The sequence below is a fragment of the Choloepus didactylus genome, chromosome 25, assembly GCF_015220235.1.
Source record: "Choloepus didactylus isolate mChoDid1 chromosome 25, mChoDid1.pri, whole genome shotgun sequence".
NCBI classification, from domain to species: domain Eukaryota; kingdom Metazoa; phylum Chordata; class Mammalia; order Pilosa; family Megalonychidae; genus Choloepus; species Choloepus didactylus.
In genome coordinates, this window is record NC_051331.1 from 4,865,148 (window position 1) to 4,883,280 (window position 18,133).

The following is an 18,133-nucleotide window of genomic DNA, read 5'->3' on the forward strand; positions in this document are numbered from 1 at the left end:
TTCTGGTGAAATTTAATACTTCCACATTTTCCCCCAGTCCTCAGAGGGGCTTTCCAAATGCATTCCTACTCTGCCCAAATTACCTTCAGATTTATTGGGATTTCACACCAACCTGTGCAAACCAATCAGCTCTCACTTTCCAAGCTTCATGTAATTATGGTGTTTGAGTAAACTGACTGTATACATGAAACTATCTGGTGTGCTACAGGAAATATAGATTTTGCACCAAATAAATATATCTTCCTTTGGTCTCATGCAAAATTTGAAGTTCTAAAACAGTATCATCCTTTACTCTTCAGTCTGACCTGCCTCCATCCTAACCTGCCTTCATCCTAACCAGATTTGCTTCAGTCATATTTCTAATAGAATTCTGGGCTCTTCCTCAGCATTTTACAGGTGCTGTATGGGATAATACTGATATTCACAGCTGCCAAACTCTAGCTCTGAGTCTCATGTGCCACACAGATACTTGAAGTTCTTGGGCCAGACCAGGTTATACACAAAGAGCTCAGCATCTCTGAATCTAGAGATAACCATTAAAACTCAGGAACAGATATGACTGCTGTAAGAGCTCACAATATAGGGATCTTTATAATAAGCTTTCCCCTGATAACCTGTACTCTAAGATTCAATACTCATTAGAGTTTGCAAATTATACTTTGTCCATATTACTGAGGTGTTATAATGTTATAATGTTTGCATTTTGTTGCTGGCTGATTTCACTCAATATGTTGCCCTCAAGATCCAGCCACCAAGTTGCATGCCTCACAGCTTCATTCCTTCTTGCAGCCTCTCAGCATTCTATTGTAGGCCTACCCCATAGTCCACATTGTGTTCATCTGTTGAAGTACCCTAAAGCCACTTGCATCTGTTGCAAATCAGGAATACTGTCACCTTATACAACAGTGTGCAAATGTCCATTCATATCCCTGCTCTCCTTTCTTTCAATTATGTACTCAATAGTGAGGTTTCAGGATGTTATGGCAACACCATACTTAGCTTTTTGTGGAACCACCACACTGCATTCCAGATGGGCTGTACCATTCTACTTCCCCACCAGCAGTGAATAGGTGCATCCCTTTCTCCATGTTTTCTCCAGCAATTGTATCCTTCTGTTAATTTTTCTTCTGCAGTTTTATAGAGATATATTCACATACCATACAGTCATCCACAGTGTACAATCAGTTGTTCACAGTATCATCGTATAGTTATGCATTCATCACCACAATCAGCCCTTGAACATATTCATTACAATAAAAAAATTTAAGTAAGAATAATAAAAAGGATAAAAGAGAAAGTAGAAGTAAAATAAAATAAAATTCAACAATAATGTCACACAATACCACCACTAGCAAGAATCCCATACCCCATTTCCTATATCCGTTATATCCCCTCTTATAGATCTTTAGGTTTGGTATATTGCCATTGTTAAAATTAATGGAAGCATATTGCAGTGTTACTGTAAACTATATACTCTAGTTTTTATTGATTATATTTTTCCCCAATACTATCCCATTCTCAACACTTTGCAAACTTGACATTCATTTGTTCCCCTACATGGAGAAATGTTTCCTATTTGTACATTTAATCATCATCATTGATCATTCAAGTGTTTGCTAAGTTATACAGTACCAGTCTTTATCTTGTATCTTTTCCTTTTGGTATCATACATATCCCTAGCTTTCCTCTTTCACCTTTAGTCACAGTCATATTTTTCCAGGGTACTAACAATATTGTACTAACAATATTGTGCTACCAACATTCAGTATTTTGCTATCCATTTCTGGATCTATAAAATCAATCCTGCTGAACTTTCTATACTCCTTCAGCATCAAATGCCTAATATCTACCCTCTTTCTATCTTGTGATATCCTGTGTTCCCAGCTTTTAACTCTCAAAGTTTTTCATTAAAATTAGTTCATATTAGTGAGACCATACAGTACTTGACCTTTTGTTTTTGTCTAATTTCACTCAGTATAATGTCCTCAAGGTTCATCCACATTGTTTTATGCTCTGTCATTATTCTGTATTACAGCTCCACAATACTGCATTGTATGTATATGATACTTGTTATCATTTATTTATCCGCTCATCCATTGATGGCTGTTTGGGGTATTTCCATATCTTGGCATTTGTGAATAATGTCACTGTAAACATTGATTCACAAATGTCCATTAATTTCTTAGGTTTTATTTCTTCTGAGTATATACCTAGTAATGGAATTGCTGGATCATATGGCAGTTCTAAACTTAGCTTCCTGTGGTATTGCCACACTGCCTTCCAGAGTGGCTACATCATTCTGAATTCCCATGAACAATGAATAAATATGCCTCTTTATCCACAACCTCTCCACCACTTGTTATTTTCATTGTTTTATAATGACCATTCTAGTAGATGTGAGATAGTATCCCATTGTGGTTTTGGTTTGCATTTCCTAAAAGTCAGTAAAGTTGAGCACCTTTTTACATGTTTTTGAGCCATTTGTATTTCCTCTTCAGAAAAGTGTCTATCCATGTCTTTTGCCCAGTTTTTAATTTGGTTATTTTTCTTACTGTTGTTGAGTTGTTGGATCTCTTTATATATTTCAGATATTAAACCCTTATCTGGTATGTGGTTTCCAAATATTGTCTCCCATTGCATTGGCTGCCTTTTTACTTTTCTGACAAAGTCCTTTGATACACATAGTGTTTAATTTTGAGGAGATCCCATTTATGTATTTCTTCCTTCGTTGCTCATGATTTGGGTGTAAAGTCTAGGAAACCACCTCTTATCACAAGATCCTTAAGATATTTCCCTACATTTTCTTCTTAATGTTTTATGGTCTTAGTTCTAGTGCTTAGCTGTTTGATCCATTTTGAGTTAATTTTTGTATAAGGTATTAGATAGGATCCTCTTTCATTCTTTTGGATATGGATATCCTGTTCTCCAAGCACCAATCATGATTTCTTGACTCCCTTATTGAAGATTAATTGTCCATAGATGAGAGGATCTATTTCTGAACTCAGAATTTGATTCCATTGGTCAGGATATCTATCTTTATGCCAGTACTATGCTGTTTTGACCACTGTAGCTTTGTAATATGGTTCAAAGTCTGCCTCTGGGGTTTAGGCACTGGGCATCACAGCGTGTTCTCTGTGTATGTGCAAAACAAAAATGTCTTGGATGTTCTTTTTATTCTAATTTTTATTTTATTATTTGGAGTAATGGAAATGTTCAAAGATTGATTGTGGTGGTCAATGCACAACTATGAACAACTGATTGTACACTTTGAAGGATTGTATGTTATATGAATATATCTCAATAAAATTGCATTTAAAAAAAAGTCTGATGGCTCCCAGAGGTGTTCCAATTTTGCCAGCCAGCAAGCCCTGGTTTGATTTCCAGCACTGCTCTGTTGTGTTGTCTGTATTTCTCAACTTAAACAGGGCTCATTTACTGGGCACAGGGTGTAGAACAGTTCCATCAGTCCTGGGATGAAGTCTACAGAGGTTCTGAGAAATTCTAAAATTCCTTTGTGCTTTCCAGTCTATCCAGCAGATGGTGCTGTACAGTGACTTGATTGTCCTCAGAGAGTGTTTTTGAGGCTGTGTCTGACCAGATGAGGCTAAGTTCTCTCTTGAAGCCCGTTCTACTTTGCTAATGCTGCCAGGATGCAAAACACCAGAGATGGATTGGCTTTTATAAAAGGGGATTTATTTGGTTACACAGTTACAGTCTTAAGGCCATACAGTGTCCAAGGTAACACATCAGCAATCAGGTACCTTCGCTGGAGGATGGCCAATGTTGTCCAGAAAACCTCTGTTAGCTGGGAAGGCACATGGCTGGTGTCTGCTCCAAAGTTGTGGTTTCAAAATGGCTTTCTCCCAGGACGTTCCTCTCCAGTCTGCAGTTTTCTCAAAAATGTCACTCTTAGTTGCACTTGGGTTATTTGTCCTCTCTTAGCTTCTCCGGAGCAAGAGTCTGCTTTCAATGGCCGTTTTCAAACTGTCTCTCATCTGCAGCTCCTATGCTTTCTTCAAAGTGTCCCGCTTGGCTGTACTTCCTCCTCAAAATGTCACTCACGGTTGCACTGAGTTCCCTCTGCCCGTCAGCTCCTTTATATGGCTCCACTGATCAAGGCCCACCCTGAATGGGTGGGGCCATGCCTCCATGGAAATATCTCATCAGTTATCACCTACAGTTGTGTGGGGTGCATTTCCATGCAATTCTAATCAGCACCAAAATGTCTGCCCCACAAGACTGCATCAAAGAATGTGGCTTTTTCTGGGGGACATAATGCATTCAAACTGGCACAGAGCCCAGATTCATCTGGCTGGGTGGGGCTGAATTACCTGTTGAAGCCTGGCCAAGTCCATCTGGGTGGCGATTAGTTACCTCTTAGAGACCTGGTGAGTCTGGCTGGGTGGGGCTAAATAACTTCTTGGAGCCCATCTGAGTCTGGTTGGGTGGTGCTGAATTACCTCCTGGTGCCCCTGTCTGACAGGGCATGGCTGAAGCTGCAGGTTTCCTGCACCCTCACTTTGCTGGGTAATGTCTGACTCAGTGTGGGGCTGTGGCCTCCTCTCTCTCTATCGTAGAGGGCTCCTCCAGCTGCCACTCTCTTTCACCATCTCCCAGGCAGATATTGGCCTCTGGCTACTATGTTCCTCAAGGGTGGGGGAAGGGCTTTCAGACTCAGGGTTAGAAATGGCCTCTGCCCATGTTTTCTCATACTCTTTTCCCCTCACTGATCTAGGCCTTGAAATATCATCCCCTATCCCCCTGATCTCCAAATGATGGTCCTCTTTCTCTCTGCTGTGAATGATTTTTTTTTGTCTGTGTCTGCATTGGGAGGAGAGTGGAATCCTAACTGCTGGATCTGTGTTCCTTCCTTGCTGTTCAAGGCTGAGAGTGGGAGTGGGGAGAGGACTCACTGGCCCAGAAGAGATTTCTCTTATGTTAAATCTCTCCTTTTTGTAAATGCAACTTCTATGGAGTACCTCTCTCATCCATATACTCTTCCAGAGTTCTGAAAAAGTCAAGGTTCTCTCCCTCTTTTGCTGAATATCTGGGAAGTTTTCAGCAGCTGTTTACATCACCATGTTGTGTTACCACCACTGCAGTTTAATTTAATTTAGTGTTATGGAGATATAGTCACATATCATATAATCATCCATGGGTGACAACCAACTGTTCATAGTACTATCATATACTTGTGCATTCATCACCTCAATCTATTTTTTGAATATCTTTCTTATACCAGAAATAGTAAAAATAAGATTACAAAATAAAAGTAAAAAAGAACACCCAAATCATCCCCTCCCACCCTATTTTTCATTTATATTTTGTCCCCATTTTTCTATTCATCCATCCATACACTGGATAAAGGGATTGTGATCCACAAGGCTTTCACAATCACAGTATCACCCCTTATAAGCTACTTGCTATACAATCGTCTTCAAGAGTCAAGTCTACTGGGTTGCAGTTTGATAACTTCAAGTATTTACTTCTGTCTATTCCAATGCATTAAAACTTAAAAGGGTTATCTATATAGTGCATAAGAATGCACACCAGAGGGACCTCTCAACTCCATTTGGAATCTCTCATCCACTGAAACTTTTGCGTTTCATTTTTCATCCATATTTTGGTCAGGAAGATGTCCTCAAACTCATGATATCATGAGCAGATTCATCTTGGGGAGTAATATCATGTGTTGCCAGGGAGATTTACACCCCTCAAAGTCAGAGCCCATGTAGTGGGGAGGGCAGTGAGTTCACCTGTCAAGTTGGCTTAGCTAGAGAGAGAGGGCCACATATGAGCAACAAAGATGTACTAAAGGGGAGACTCACAACCAGGTTTAGCCTCTCCTTTGCAGTAATGAGCTTCCTAATGGCAAGTCCCAAGATAGAGGACTTTGCACATCTAACAGTCAGCCCTCTGTGCTTGTGAGAATGTCAGCAACATCCCAGGTGAGAAAGCCCAATATTTCCACATTTTTCCCCAGTTCCTCAGGGTGGCCCTGCATATATATTTTTAGTCACTGCTGAAATCATTTTGGGATGTATCACTATTTCACATTAATCTACACAAACCTACCAGGTTTCACTTCCTATTAAAAGTTCCATGTAATTATGGTATTTGAACAAACTGTGTGAGTTAAATTGTTTTGGAAACATGAATCCTGCACCAACTAAGCATCTCTTCCCTTGGTCTCACGTGGAAGTTGAACTTTTAAAACATAGTCAGTGTTGTCCTTTATCCTTTGGCCCAATTTACCCTAGTCCTAACCAGATCTGCTTTTTTATATCTCTAATTGAAGTCTTGACTCTTTTTCAGCTTTTTTAACAGTTGCTGTATGCACATAGCACTAATACTGACATTCATATCTGCTGAGTTCTAGCTCTAAGTTTCAGATGTCACATGGATACCCAAAGTTCCAGGGTTTAATCAGGTTATACACATAGGGATCAGCATCTCAGAATCTGGAAATAGCCATTGCAATTCAGGAATAAAGATGTGACTGGTGTAAGAGCTTCCTATCTAGGGATCATTACAATAAGTGCTCCCCTGATAAGCTATGCACTTCTAAGCTGGCACTACAGCTCAGAGCTGTGCCAAACAACCCAGTGTGCCAGGAAGTGTTTTCAGCAACACACGCACATGCCACAATATCTGGCATGGACAATAGCCTTTCACACACCCACAGCTAATTGTCCCAGAGCTGGGAAGGCGGAGCTGTCTGAAAACAGGGAAATTAACATGTCCCATACAGCCATCCTTTCAGCAGTTTGGGAATGCCCCTACATGGCCCTGCAGCCCAGAACATCCCTTGGGTTATGACGCTGACTTGTGATATAGCAGTCTTCCCTCAGGAGAGGCTCTAGGAGGACACCGCTTGGAAGAGGGACCCACTCACATGTCCCAGGGACCATACACCAATACCAAGGCTTGGGGGTCAGTGTCAGAGGCAAACTGTGATGAGACTGAACTGAAGGAATAGATTCTTGCAACAGCTTTAAATCTCCAGGAAAACCTGGGATATTTGATTATTACAGCTGCCCTCCCACCCTAACTGCTTAAACACACCACACATTCAGGGTGGGCAGCACCAACTGGACCCCAACAAGATTCAGACCCCCACTTACCACAAAGACAAATTTGGGGAGAAATGGCTTGAGGGGAATAGGTGGCTCGCGGATGCCACCTGCTGGTTTGTTAGAGAAAGTTTACTCCACCAAGCTGTAGTTCTGATAAATTAGAGATAAGTGTTTGAATCAGTCTACATATCCTAAAAGAATACTATCAAGTTAAGCAAATGCCAAGAGGCCAAAAACAACAGAAAATTTTACAGCATATGAAAAAACCAGACAATATGAATAACCCAAACCGAAACACCCAAAAGAGCAGAGGAGACACAGTGCTTGGAGGAATTAATCAAAGAACTAAAGACAACAATGAGAGCATGGCACAGGGTATAAATTATATGAATAAGACCCTAGAAGAGCATAAAGAAGAAATTGCAAGAGTAAATAAAAAAAAAATAGACCATCTTATCAAAATAAAACAAACTGTCGGCAAAATTAAAAAGATTCTGTATACTCATAGTACAAGACAAGAGGAAGCTGAACAATGAATCAGTGACATTGAGGATGACAGAACAGAAAATGAAAGAATAAAAGAAAGAATGGGGAAAAAATTGAAAAAATTGAAATGGACCTCAGGGATATGATAGATAATATAAAATGTCCAAATATATGATTCATTGGTGTTCCAGAAGGGTAGGTGAAGGGTAAAGGTCTAGAAAGAGTATTCAAAGAAATTATTGGAGAAAACTTCCCAAATCTTCTAAACACCATAAATACACAAATCATAAGTCCCCAGTTAAACTCCAGATAGAATAAATCTAAATAAACCTACTCCGAGACATATTCTGATCACACTGTCAAATACTGAAGAGAAGGGGCAAGTTCTGAAAACAGCAAGAGAAAAGCAACTCACCACTTAGAAAGGAAACAGCATAAGACTATGCAGTGACTACTCAACAGCCACCATGGAGGTGAGAAAGCAGTGGCATGACATATTTAAAATTCTGAAAGAGAAAAATTGCCAACCAAGAATTCTTTATCCTGCAAAGCTCTCCTTAAAGTTTGAGGGAGACTTCTAATTTTTCACAGGCAAACAAATGATGAGAGAATTTGCTAACAGGAGACCTGCCCTACTTGAGATACTAAAGGGAGCCCTACCATCAGAGAAACAAAGAAAGGAAAGAGCGATATGGAGAAAGGTTCAGTACTAAAGAGATTCAGTACAGGTACATTAAAGGACATTAAGAGAGAGAGGGAAAAATATATCTGACAGACATAAAACACAGGATAGGATGGCTGATTCAAGAAATGTCTTCATAGTAATAACATTGAACGTAAATGGATTAAACTGCCCAATTAAAAGATATAGATTGGCAGAATGGATCAAAAAATATGAACCATCAATATGTTGCATACAAGAGACTCAACTTAGACACAGGGACACAAAGAAATTGAAAGTGAAAGGATGGAAAAAATATCTCATGCAAGCTACAGCCAAAAGGAAACAGGAGTAGCAATATTAATTGCAGATAAAATAAACTCTAAATGCAAGGATGTTATGAGAGACAAAGGAGGCCACTACATACTAATAAAAGGGGCAAGACAACAAGAAGAAATATCATAAATGTTTATGCACCCAATCAAGATGCCACAAAATACATGAGACAAACACTGGGAAAACTAAAGGAAGCAAATGATGTTTCCACAATAATTGGGAGAGACTTCAACACATCACTCCTATAATTAGATCAACCAGACAGAAGACCAATAAGAAAATTGAAAAACTAAACAATCTGATAAATGAATTTGACTGAACAGACATACATAGAACATTACATCCCAAATCACCAGGATACACATTCTTCTCTAGTGCTCACAGAACTTTCTCCAGAATGGATCATATGGTAGAACATAAAACAAGCCTCAATAACTTTTTAAAAAATTGAAATTATTCAGAGCACATTCTCTGACCACAATGGAATACAATTAAAAGTCAATAACTGTCAGAGACTTAGAAAATTCACAAATACCTGGAAGTTAAACAGCATGCTCCTAAACAATCAGTGGGTTAAAGAAGAAATGCTAAGAGAAATTGCTAAATATAGAGAGACAAATGAAAATGAGAACACAACATATCAAAACCTATGGGATGCAGTAAAATAGGTACTGAGGGGGAAACTTATATCACTAAATTCATACATCAAAAAGGAAGAAAGAGTTAAAATCAAAGAACAAATGGAGCAACTGAAGAAGCTAGAAAATGAACAGCAAAGCAATCCTATACCAAGTAGAAGAAAAGAAATAACATGTATTAAAGCAGAAATAGGTGACATAGATAACAACAACAACAACAAAAAAAACAATAGAATAAATAACACCAAAAGTTGGTTCTTGGAGATCAAGAAGATAGTTAAGTCCCTAGCTAGATTGACAAAATTATAAAGAGAGAAGACCCATATAAAAAAAATAATGAGAAAGGTGACATTACTGCAGCAATCTGTGAAATTACAGGGCAGTCTGGCAAGACAAAGAAATAAAAGGCATCCAAATTGGAAAGGAAAAAGTAAAACCATCATTATTTGCAGAGGATATGATCTTATATCTGGAAAACACTGAGAAATCAACAATACAGCTACTATAATAAAAAAATTTATCAAAATAGCAGATACAAGATTAATGCACATAAGTCAGTAATGTTTCTATACCCTAGAAATGAACAAAATGAAGAGACACTCAAGAAAAAGATACCATTTTCAATAGCAACTAAAAAAATTTAAGTAACTAGGAAGAAACTTAACCAAAGATGTAAAAGACCTATACAAAGAAAATTACATAATTCTACTAAAAGAAATATAAGGGGACCTTAAAAGATGGAAAAATAACCATGTTCATGGATAGGAAGGCTAAATGTCATTAAGATGTCAATACTACTCAAACTCATCTACAGATTCAATGCAATCCCAATCAGAATTCCAACAACCTACTTTGCAGACATGGAAAAGCTAGTTATCAAATTCATTTGGACAGGAAAGATGCCTCAAATTGCTAAAAACACTCTAAAAAAGAAAAGCAAACTGGGAGGACTAACACTTCCTGACTTTGAAGTTTATTATAAAGTCACAGTAGTCAAAACAGCATGGTACTGGCACAAAGATAGACATATTGATCAATGGAATTGAATTGAGAATTCAGAGATAGACCCCCAGATCTACAGCTGAGCGATCTTTGATAAGGCCCCCAAAGCCGCTGGAGTGGGACATAACAGTCTTTTCGGCAAATGGGGCTAGAGAATTGGCTATCCATATCCAAAGGAATGAAAGAGGATCCCTACCTCACACCCTACACAAAAATTTACTCAAAGTGGATCAAAGATCTCAATATAAAAGACAATAACATAAAACTCCTAGAAGATAATGTAGGGAAGCATCTTCAAGACATTGTATTAGGTGGCCACTTCCTAGACATTACACCCAAAGCACAAGCAACAAAACAGCTGTAGACTTCTTACATTTGAGTTTAGGAGATGAGAACCTACCCCTGTTTCTCTTAGAATATACTACAAGTTTCTGCTAGTTGGACTGGGGGAGGTTACTTCCAGGTGAAGATTTGGATATCTGTGTCAAATGGCTCTGGAAAATGTGGACAAGTTTTGAGTCACATGTCTTCTTTCTCCATCCTCAGCTTTGGATGCTTATTGCCCAGACTGCCTGAGAGTGAAAAACCAGAAGAAGATTGTTGGTGGTAGAACTCTAACAATGCAAGCAATGGTGAGAAGGGAATTACTGTTTCTACTGAAAAAAACTTTATTAAAAAAATAAGCCTAATTCTCTTATGACTTGGCAGATTCCAAGTACACTTATGAAATATTCACATATTTGAGATCCATTTAAGTATACCCAGGACTCTTGTATAATTATGGTGGTCCTAAAAGTGAGTTAGAAATCTCTCTACCATTTACATTAATTTCTTCCTGCCTCTGTAAAGGGTGTGTTTTCACAGAAGAGATGTGATAGGATTTATTTGCCTTGTGGAGCCTGTGGTCTCAGTTTGGAAGAAATTCACTCATTCACTGTGTTAGTGGTAGTAATGTGCTTAGGATTGTGGTGAACACAAGGGATAGAGATGAATAATGGTGCAACTTAACACAACAATAGGGAGCCATATGGTTCAACAAGTGAGTTCAGTCCATTGTTATGAGAGCTGGGTCCAGGGCTATGCTGTGTTCAAGAGAGGACAAGAAAGAGACCACAAAAGGCAATGAAAGTGTTTATATTATCCAATAGTAAAATTCCAGCACTTTTGATAGAATATATTTTAATATTTTGAAAAGATGTTTTAAATTCTCATTACCATCTTGTCCCCAGTTAAACATTTTCTTGGATGTTAACAACATTTGTACAACTTTGGTAAGTTGAAGCAATGAATAGGGAATATTGTTTCCTCAATTTAAGCTGTGCACACAGGAGGAACATTGTAGGGAGAGTAAAATTTCATGACCAGTGTGAATAGTTGAAGATCTAGTGAGAAAGAGACACCAGAACAAATGAAGAGTCTATTTATCCTTGAACAGAGTCATGATGAATATACAAGGACACAATGAAAACTATTTTTTGCAGGTGTAGGGGAATATTGAGAATGGGTGGCCTCCTACCAAATAAAGGGTCAGCCTAGGACTGTACTTTAATATAGCAGTCACAGGGGTCCATGGTTTCTGCTACTGCATATCCTACTCTCATATTGTAATAAACACCTGAGTTTTATAGAGTTGAATGAGGAAGAACCTACTGTCCCCAAGTTCTGTATAAAGTTTGTATACTTCTACAGAATCATGTACATTTCTTCAAGTCTTTCCATGATTTTATTGAATCATAGATTTATTACTTGTAGTTAACAAGTGTTGGTTACACAGGAATCATCAGTCATTGGATTTTTCAAAACTTGCAACATTTTGTTAAACCATTTCATAGACAAGGAAACTGAGATCATTGCACTGCCTCAAATTGGTTAAGCTCAATTTCAAATTTGTGTCCAGGTGGAGATGAGGTGTCACAAAATGGGGTAATGAGACAATATTACATGAATTATGTAGTGATTAGTCCAAGATCGTAGGGAGATTGTGTTGCCATGTGGAGTCAGTGGAAAGTGTGAACAGCCTGTTTTTGTGTGGGTAGCACACACGCATAACAAAAAGTCTCAATGGGTTTATGCTTTTAATGGGGCATAGGGAAGTTAGTAGATTTTCCAAATGAGTTAGAGATTGATTAGTTTAAAGCAAATACCTGTGAAAAGGGGAAGGACACTCAGTTTGTAGAGATGGTTACCATAGCATTTGAGATCACATGAGGGTTCTGGGTGAGGCATGTCAGTGATGTGGATGGTTACCAAAGATGTAGGTTTGAATTCTGGGGAGTTTAGAGTGGAGGGATGGAAATTGTTAATTAGGCCAAAGGCCAATGTTGAGGAAAATGGCTTGGCCAAAGATGGATGCTAAGGCAGAACACAAAATTATTTTTATAGGATGGATGGGAATAATTGAATAATCATTATGTTAAAAGGTGGAAGATCATGAATAATGCTTCCCTAATGATTAGTCTGTATTTACTTGAAATTGAAGATTTACTTATGGATTCTTATGAGAAAATTTGATGATCACCATCTGGAAGTCATTATTATCAGTTTGTGGGTTACATCACACCATATGTTGTGCAGTGCTGCCTTATTGTGAAGTTTTATGTATGCAGAGTTGGTATGTCTCTGAGTGTATCTGAAGGATAGATGCCAGGTTAGCAGTAAGATTGATCTAACTGGAATCCCAAACTAAGTTTTGTCTTTTTGTACACACAACCTCTTTCCTTCATCAGTGCTGTGATTTCAACCTATGTACTATGCATATTGGTAGGAATAGCCTTGTCTGAACTCAATTGCCTATGATGTTTAAGGAATCAGTGACCTTCAATGATGTAGCTATAGGCTTTGATGCAGAAGAGTGGGCCTTGATGGACACAACACAGAGAAACCTGTTCAGACATGTTATGCTGGAGAGTATCCATCATCTGGTGTCTGTGGGTGAGTTTCTTAAAATTTTCTCCTATCATATATCCATCTATCCATCCATCCATCCATCCATCTAATCTAATGTTTCATCAGTTAATTCAAGTATCTTGACAACTTCCCTATATTCCACTCTTATTTCTGCTCTGATTCTTTTATAATCTCATGACTACTTGTAAGAAACTATCTCTTCTAGTTTTTCCTTACATCTTGTTTGTCAAACCAGTGACCCATGATATTCCTGACTAAAATTTCATGTCTGTTTTGTGGCTAACTGCCACAATTCAGAATTCTGTGGGAACTCAATGAATATTATTTCTATGGATAAAATAAATATTCTCTAAATAGTTATCCTCCTGGGGCTCTGGTGTAGTTTCAGAACACAGTAGAAAAATAATCAACATGCTCTTTTCCACATAGAACATATTTTTTTTTGTGGAGCCTGTTTTAGTAGATTTTTTTTTATAAAATATTCCTCAACTACTGTGAAGATATAATTGTTCCTTGTATATAAAGACTGAGGATACTGTTATCTATGAATTTAGGCATGGGCATTAACATATACTTAATGACTTTGTATGTCAGGATCATCCATTTCTGCAAACGGATTATCAACATATGATGTTTAAATTGCACTTCCTCATGCTGCTCTTCACAGTTTACCTTATTCTTCCTAGTTGTTATTCCCTAGACTTGATAATCATGAATGTGTATCAGCATAGAATTCAAAATCTATGCTTCTGTTTCTCATAAATAGGGTATCAGCTCTGCAAATCAGAAGTGATTTCCCAGTTGGAACAAGGAGAGGAACTGTGGAGAGAAGGATTAGGATTTCTCCAAGGACAGAGTACAAGTGAGTTCTTGGGCACTGTGCTTCAATAAGAGGAGGGGCCTGGTCAATGAATGAGAAGGTCTTTAGAAATAGAAACTGATTTCCTTAATTGAGTGATATTCCCTGAAATGTAGGCTATGACTTTGGCATCAAACTCCATAAATTGTGCAGTGATTCTGTACATGTATCAATCTCTAGTTTAGAATCCATTTATGGTTGTCTTTGGCTTAGCAAAAGAGATATTTATGTACTTACAGGAGTACACATAGTGCACATAGTGCACATAGTGGCCTTTTCCTGTCCTTCTCTTTGAGGAATTCCCTCCTTACCGCCCACCATGGCATCTTATTATTTTCTCTAACTTTAATACTGAAAATATTGTAGTTCTCTATTTCCATAAAAAGTTTTGTGATGTTCTTAAGTTTAGGTACTTTCCCATTTAAATAACAGTATTTAAAAAATAACCACATGAGCCTTGGGAGTGTTTTTTTTTTTTTTTTTTAATTGTAAGAAATTTTATTTTGAAATAAATTCAAACTTACAGGAACAGTTGCAAAAACAGTTCAAACCCCATACATAGAACCCCATCATACCCCAACCCCCTCCCCTGATACCCCAATCCACCGCCTTTAAGATCCTGAAAGAAATGGTGGTATGACAGGATGTTGGAAGTGTTTTAATATTTCAGATGGCTAATGCTACTATGTAATGTTTTTAAAATTATTTCAGACAGACAAAATGACCATAGAAAAGAAGAAATGATAATTATGCCACATATCTGCAATAAGGACAAATATATGACCCAATCAAAGGTAAGCATCATAAATGTGATCAGCAGTCTTACAAATAAATACCTGGGATTGCATAGTCTAGGAGTTCAGCACAACCATCTGACTGTAATTAAATATGTGAGTAAACACTGTCCCATCAAGGTTTGGATAGTTTCAATTAAGGGAAAATTAACCTGAGCTGAAAACCATAACCTGAAGTCTTATAAAAGTACAATGGCATAAACATGTTTGTATACCTATTGTTTGAAACATATTGAAGTATTCAACATTAATTAGTTAGCTCTGCAGTTGAGATTCTAAAAAGAGAGAATCTGCAAACAAGAATGTAGCCCATCATTTGCATGTAAATAACATGATGAATTTTTACTGGATCCACAGTGAATTATTAGACAAGAGAGTTGAATTAATGAGTATATGTGGACATACCTTTAACAGTTTCTCTTCTCATTTATACCAACAGATTTCTAACATTGGAGAGGATCCCTTTGGAAGCATTGATATGGGAGAAGATTTAATTCACTCAAGATTGGCCGACATGGAAACAAAGCCCTATGTAAATGAACAATTTCAAAAAGCCATCAATTACCAGTCATTCTTTAGTAGACATAAGCAAATTCAGACAGGAAATAATTCATATGACTGTCATCTATGTGGAGAAGCCTTCAGAAATATTTCTGTCCTTACACAGCATGAGAGAACTTGCACTGGAGAGAAACGATATGTCTGCCATCTGTGTGGGAAATCCTTCAGTAGATGTTGTAACCTTAAGGAACATCAGAGAAGTCACACTGGGGAGAATGCATGTGTCTGCCATCAATGTGGGAAAATCTTTACTGATAGTTCTAAGCTCAGAGTACATTTGAGAACTCACAATGGAGAGAAACCATACATTTGCCATCTATGTGGAAAATCCTATAAGAATCGTGGTGACCTTAGGCAACATGAGAAATCTCACACAGGGGAGAGACCATATGCCTGCCATCTATGTGGGAAAGACTTTGCTCGTAGAACTGCCCTCAGATCACATGTGAGAACTCACACTGGGGAGAGACCATACATCTGCCATCTATGTGGGAAGTCCTTTGGTCATTGGAGTAACCTTAGGGAACATAAGAGAACTCACACTGGGGAGAAACCATATGTCTGCAACACATGTGGGAAATCCTTTAGTCATTGTGGTAGCCTTAGTAGTCATAAGAGAACTCACACTGGGGAGACACCATATGCCTGCCATCTATGTGGGAAATCCTTCAGTCAACGTGGTCCCCTTAAGGATCATGAGAGAACTCACACTGGGGAGAAACCATATGTATGCCATGTATGTGGGAAAGGCTTCACTCATCGTACTGCTCTCACACGACATGTGAGAATTCACACTGGGGAGAAACCATACATCTGCCATCTATGTGGGAAATCATTCAGTCATTCTGATAACCTTAGGAGTCATGAGAGAACTCACACTGGGGAGAAACCATACATCTGCAATGTATGTGGGAAATCCTTCAGTAAAAGTGGTTGACTTAGGCAACATGGGAGAACTCACACTAGGGAGAAAACAAATGTCTGCCATTTATGAGGCAATTCTTCAGTCAATGTGGTACCCTTAGGCAACTTGGGAGAACTCACACTGGGAAGAAACCATGTATCAGTTTTTTTGTAGGGAAGGCTTCACTGATAGAGTGACCCTCAGCACAAGATAATTAACACTGGGGAGAAAACATGTCTGCCATCTATGTGGGAAAACTATTAGACATAATTCTACCATTAGGTACATCATAGAACTCATTAACTATGTTGTGCATATATAATTTTCAGACAGCTACCAACTTTAAAAAGAAAAAAACCCACACAGGAGTATAAATCCCTATCAATGTAATCAATGTCTACATGCCTTTATTTACAATCTATCCTTAAATAACATGATTGCACTATCCTGGGAGAAACACTATGTAATTGCATATAGTAGATTTCAGCTGAGCTCCAGCCTTGGTGTATGTAAGAATAACTCAGAGTAGGAATAAATCCAAAATGAGAAAACTGGATAGGAAAGATATTATCAGTGGGAGGAATCTCTAGAACTCTAGGAGATAATTATTGATGGAACAATAACTCAAAAATGAAATGTGTGAAATTCTTTGCCTACACAGCAATGTGTGAAATATATGTGAAGTTTCACCTTTTATAAAATATTCTCTGTATGTATAGAGAGAATGAAGAAAAGTCATTGTTGGCTTTGAATTTATTCATCAGTGTTTAATTTCCCATACTGAGGAAATGTCAACCCTAGAATAAAATCACAAAGTGTTCAGCTGGAGTTCACATCAGGAATATCAGACAGGGAAAAACATCTAACAAGAATGCTTTACAACACAATTCAACCATGAATTCAGAGTTTTACCTGAAAACTAAATTAAAACTAGCATTGTGAAGTGATCTAGGATTGCTGAATGAAGTATTTTTTAATGAGTTGGAGGGAAGGAAGTCAAAATTTTTCTCAATACACTTGCAAATAATTATGAAGTAAAAGCTGTAGCTGAATGTTCTATAATGGTCAGCTATTTTTCACACTCTAAACATAAATATGACTGTTAAACCAGAGAACTTTGAATGTAAACTGAAAAATGTACAGACCAAGATTATGTATCATAAATATTATATTCTTTGAACAGGTATACATCCAGCAATGATGAATGGAATATAAATAAATAGATAACTTGGGATTAATTTCTGCTGATAGGGTCATTTTCCTTTGCACTGTCACTATTGGTCTTGTACCTTAAAATGGAATTAAAATTAACTTAAAAGAATTACACAGTTGTAAGTCATGGAATATTGGGAAGCCTGGGGATGGGAAATCTCCCAATCTTGACCAGGCATTGGGGTCACTCCCTCCATTAAAAATGGGTTGTGGAGGTTTTCAAATAAGGCAGACTAGTAGACATAGAGCAAAATTCTCCATAAAAAACACTAGATAAAAGACAGAAAGTGCTCCCAAATAGCAGTTCCAGAGTTCCAACTGCTTGGCAAAGACTTCTATATCCCTAGTGACTGTGCTTTTGGAGAAACTGATAGATGGCATTTAGAATCATGTGAGTGTTTGAGGCTCCTTTGGAAATGGAAACTTGAGACTTGTGGTGGGGAGAAATGAGAGACTGTTTGGAGGCAGGTTAGTATAATACCTGGAAAGAAGCTGGGGATGCAGCAGAGACCCACAGTGGAGCACAGTGGGAAGTTCCTCCCATGCCACAGGCACCCAGCTCCCTATCTGGTGTGGGTGATAGCCCTTTGCACAGCCAGAGCTCAGAGCTCCTGAACCAGGGAAGAGCTGTGTAGCGGGCAGATTTTCACAGAAATGGGTGGTTTCTGCACCCTGTACAGATATTTTTGCAGCAGGC

The 18,133-nt window shown here is 38.1% G+C and overlaps 1 protein-coding gene across 1 annotated transcript in view; it reads left to right on the plus strand.

Annotated features, from left to right (window-relative positions):
* LOC119520433 (zinc finger protein 596-like) overlaps nt 1–17,692 on the plus strand; it is a 40,081-nt gene extending 22,389 nt beyond the window's left edge. Inside the window, exons 2-6 of the mRNA XM_037818295.1 lie at nt 10,746–10,831; nt 13,004–13,130; nt 13,873–13,968; nt 14,677–14,759; nt 15,199–17,692. Coding sequence (XP_037674223.1) covers nt 10,820–10,831; nt 13,004–13,130; nt 13,873–13,968; nt 14,677–14,759; nt 15,199–16,257 — 1,377 coding nt within the window. The 5' untranslated portion in view covers nt 10,746–10,819 and the 3' untranslated portion in view covers nt 16,258–17,692. The remainder of the gene's footprint in view (nt 1–10,745; nt 10,832–13,003; nt 13,131–13,872; nt 13,969–14,676; nt 14,760–15,198) is intronic.
* Nucleotides 17,693–18,133: the final 441 nt, after the last annotated feature.